The sequence below is a fragment of the Pteropus alecto genome, unplaced genomic scaffold, assembly GCF_000325575.1.
Source record: "Pteropus alecto unplaced genomic scaffold, ASM32557v1 scaffold380, whole genome shotgun sequence".
NCBI lineage: Eukaryota > Metazoa > Chordata > Mammalia > Chiroptera > Pteropodidae > Pteropus > Pteropus alecto.
In genome coordinates, this window is record NW_006430090.1 from 42446 (window position 1) to 45828 (window position 3383).

At 62.9% G+C, this 3383-nt stretch overlaps 1 protein-coding gene across 1 annotated transcript in view; it reads left to right on the plus strand.

Annotated features, from left to right (window-relative positions):
* The first annotated feature begins 1059 nt into the window (after positions 1-1059).
* Positions 1060-3383, plus strand: part of ZBTB45 (zinc finger and BTB domain containing 45) — a 5650-nt gene continuing 3326 nt past the window's right edge. Inside the window, exons 1-2 of the mRNA XM_025046635.1 lie at positions 1060-1206; positions 3020-3383. Of these exons, the coding sequence (XP_024902403.1) occupies positions 3020-3383 (364 nt within the window). The 5' untranslated portion in view covers positions 1060-1206. The remainder of the gene's footprint in view (positions 1207-3019) is intronic.

Sequence of the window (3383 nt, forward strand, 5' to 3'; positions counted from 1 at the left end):
GCATTCTGAGTGTGAACAATGAGGCCATGACGCTTGGATATTAAGGGGGTTCCTCAGGTTTTGGGCCACAAGACCAGCTGCCCAGCAGTGATTTGCCACCTGGTGTATCCCCTCCTCTCCATGGCCTTCAACACATCTACAACACAGCTGCCCAGCAGCTGCCAGAGGTGGCAGGCACTCTGACTTTGTCCCCATAATGAAGGCGGAGAAGCCAGCTCCCCTCGCCCCCCGGCCACTGGACTCCACATCTGCTGCATAAGGCGTGGGTCCACTGAGTTCCCAGAAGATCTGATCGTAGGGTCCAGGCCCTCCTGCCTCCCTTCAGCCCCCATGAGTAGGGCATAGGGCCAAGTCGGCCCACCACTCCAGCCTCACCATCTAATGGCCCCGGTTCATGCATGTCCTGGCAGACCTGGGCAGTTCGGGTGCCTGGACAGCTCTTCTGACAGATGCTGTCCCTTGACTTCTGGTCTTTGGAACCTGGTTGCTCACCACCCTCCTGGCAGAGGTACCACCCATCACTCCCCTAAACCCTTTTCTTTCTGAAGGCGATGAGTTCGATATCCCTTCGTTTATTTGTCATTACTGGCCTAGGGTAGGCGGGCCCGACTGGGGGGTGGGGATAGAGGGCATCGGGTCAGGCGGTCTCTGCTTTCTACCAGGGACCCAGGCTCTGACGCGGCAAGGAAGGTGGGCGCCAAGGCCAGGGTGTCGTCTGCGCCCCCACCCCAGTCGCGAGCCCTACTCCTGTTTCCACCCGTGTTATGGGGAGAAGGCCGCCTCCCGGGGTCGCAGTGGGCTTTAAGCCGACCGCGAGCTCCAGCTGCAGACCGCCTCCCCGCCGGTCCCCGCCGAGCATCATCTGCAGCCCCGCCGCGCGCGCACGGGGCGTGGTCCGCGGATCGACAGCGCAGGCCCCGCCCCCGCCCCGTCCCTAGGGCTACGCCGGAAGCGCGCGGCGGCCCAGAGTCCGCGCCGCCGGCTCCACGACTTTGGTTCCAACTCCGACGAGAGCCGGAAGTGCGGCCAGGAGGCAGCGGCTCATCTCCATAGGAACGCCGGAAGTGTGCTTCCATCTAGCGCTTCCGAGAGCCGCAGCAGCTGCAGACTTCGGTTCCGCCATCGTGGGGGCCCGGAAGTGCGGCCTTGGCGGTGGTAAGCCGGAGGCGGCCACAGCCCGGCTTGGTGCCTGAGGAAGAGCCAGAGGTGGGGTCGGGCTGGCATCCCCCTGCCGCAGGGCTGGCGGGGAGGCTAGCGCGTGCCGGGGTGGGGCGCCCGCGCTAGGCTTGGAGCGCACGTTGCGGATGTGAGGGGGCGCTGCAGGATGGGGGCGCGGCGCGGGCCAGGGATCGAACGCGGGCTGCTGCTGATGCAGCCGGCGTGGGTCAGTGAGGGGCTGTGGGCTCAGGGTAGGGCGCGTGCAATGGTGCAGCGTGCGGAAGAGGGTGCCCGAAGCAAGGCGTATGGCGTGGGCAAAGGCGCGGCGGCGAGCATGCGGCGCGTCCCCCGGAGGTGGGTCTAGGAGCCCCGTCTCCAGGTGGGCTTTTGTTCTGAGGCGCCAGGAAGGCCTTGCCGCATCTGGACGGAGGAATCGGATACTGTCGGGGAGCAGCGCGGGGGTGGATCGGAAAAGAAAGGGCTCAGGCCCTGCGGGTTGATGCACAGGTTTCTGCCCCATCGTCCGAGCACGGATTTGAAGTCTTTTAGATGCTGGGCGAGTAAAGACGAGAAGGGTGCTTGTGGCAGAGGCAAAGGCACTTGCAAAGACTTGGCTTATTTGAGGAATTGCCAAGTATTAATTCTTGGCAGAAGTCTCTGTGCAGAGGAGGGTCCCGTTCTGTTCGGTGTGAACAGGCTCCCTCTGGCTGTGGCGAGTGGAAGAGCCCGGGAGATGGGAGGACACGAGGCGGTTACTGCCCCGTCTGGGCCAGTGGTACCGGAGCTGTGGAGGTATGCCAAGCGGTCTGAGGGGTCAGATGTGGGGCATACAAGAGACGGAGGGATCTGGTCCCAGCAAAGGCGACCTAGGCATTAGGAGCTGGAGGGGGTGAGTCTGAGACCCCAGTAGACACTGAAGGTTAAGAGAGGCCTCACTCTGGAGCTGACCCTGTCTGAGCCAGATTAGGGGAGTGAGCGAAGGTCTCAGGGTACGTCCTGTGCCCCGACTCTGCTCCCTTACACTGTATGTGGCCTGGGTGCGGCATGAGCCAGGCATCTCATCCCTGTTCGGTAGAAGGCAAACAGGCCAAGCGAGCATGGTGCCTGCTTGACAGGTGAAGCAGCGGAGCTCAGATTCCCAGTCTCCTGAGTGGTGATGACCGCTCCTTTTCCCGATGGCGGAGGGCAGGCAATGATGGGATAAGGAGGTTACAGCTGGAAAAGAAGCATCCGGATTGCTCAGACATGCTGAACTTGAGGCCACGACTGCCCCACCTGCACTCACCCAGTCACACACGCCTGCGCAGTCCATAGAAGCCCCCTCTCTGTGCCACATCCACACCCTATAGCTCTAAGGTTTGGGGCTGTGGCAAGGGCAGACCAAAAAGAAGCCTTGAGTGGAGATAGTTTGCAGCAGTCTGGGTGGGAAGTCAACCAGTTCTGGATGCCAGTCTCAGCCCTCTTCACAGGGCTGCCCCTTGGGAGGGGGATGTGGGGAAGGGTTATGGATATTGGAGTTGCGGGGAGGGTGGGTGCGTGGGCCTAGATTGAGGAAGCTGAGCTCTGGACCCTTCCCTGGGTAGTAAGCAAGACTGGGAGGGGGGTAGATCTTTGATGTGCCCAACCCTCCCTTGCTGGGGGCTGCAGAGGTGGAGGGAGCGGCAGGAATCTTGAAGTGGGGGTGAGGGAAGTCGTGCCGAGTGGCCTGTGTGCTGGGTGGAGGACTGCGAGGGTCCTTAGGGGAGGCCTGAGGTTTGTCCTTGGGCTCTGTCCTGCGACAAGGCTGAAGGGAAGAGACGCTAAGGCAGTGGAGAGGGTCCCTGGCCGATCTTCCCCAACAACTCTCCTTCCTCTGGTGTAGATGGCGGCGGCGGAGGCGGTGCACCACATCCACCTGCAGAACTTCTCGCGTTCGCTGCTTGAGACCCTCAATGGGCAGCGGCTGGGCGGGCACTTCTGCGACGTGACCGTGCGCATCCGCGAGGCTTCACTGCGTGCGCATCGCTGCGTGCTGGCCGCCGGCTCGCCCTTCTTCCAAGACAAGTTGCTGCTGGGCCACTCCGAGATCCGCGTGCCGCCGGTGGTGCCCGCCCAGACCGTGCGCCAGCTCGTCGAGTTCCTCTACAGCGGCTCGCTGGTGGTGGCGCAGGGCGAGGCGCTGCAGGTGCTTACGGCCGCGTCCGTGCTTCGCATCCAGACGGTCATAGACGAGTGCACGCAGATCA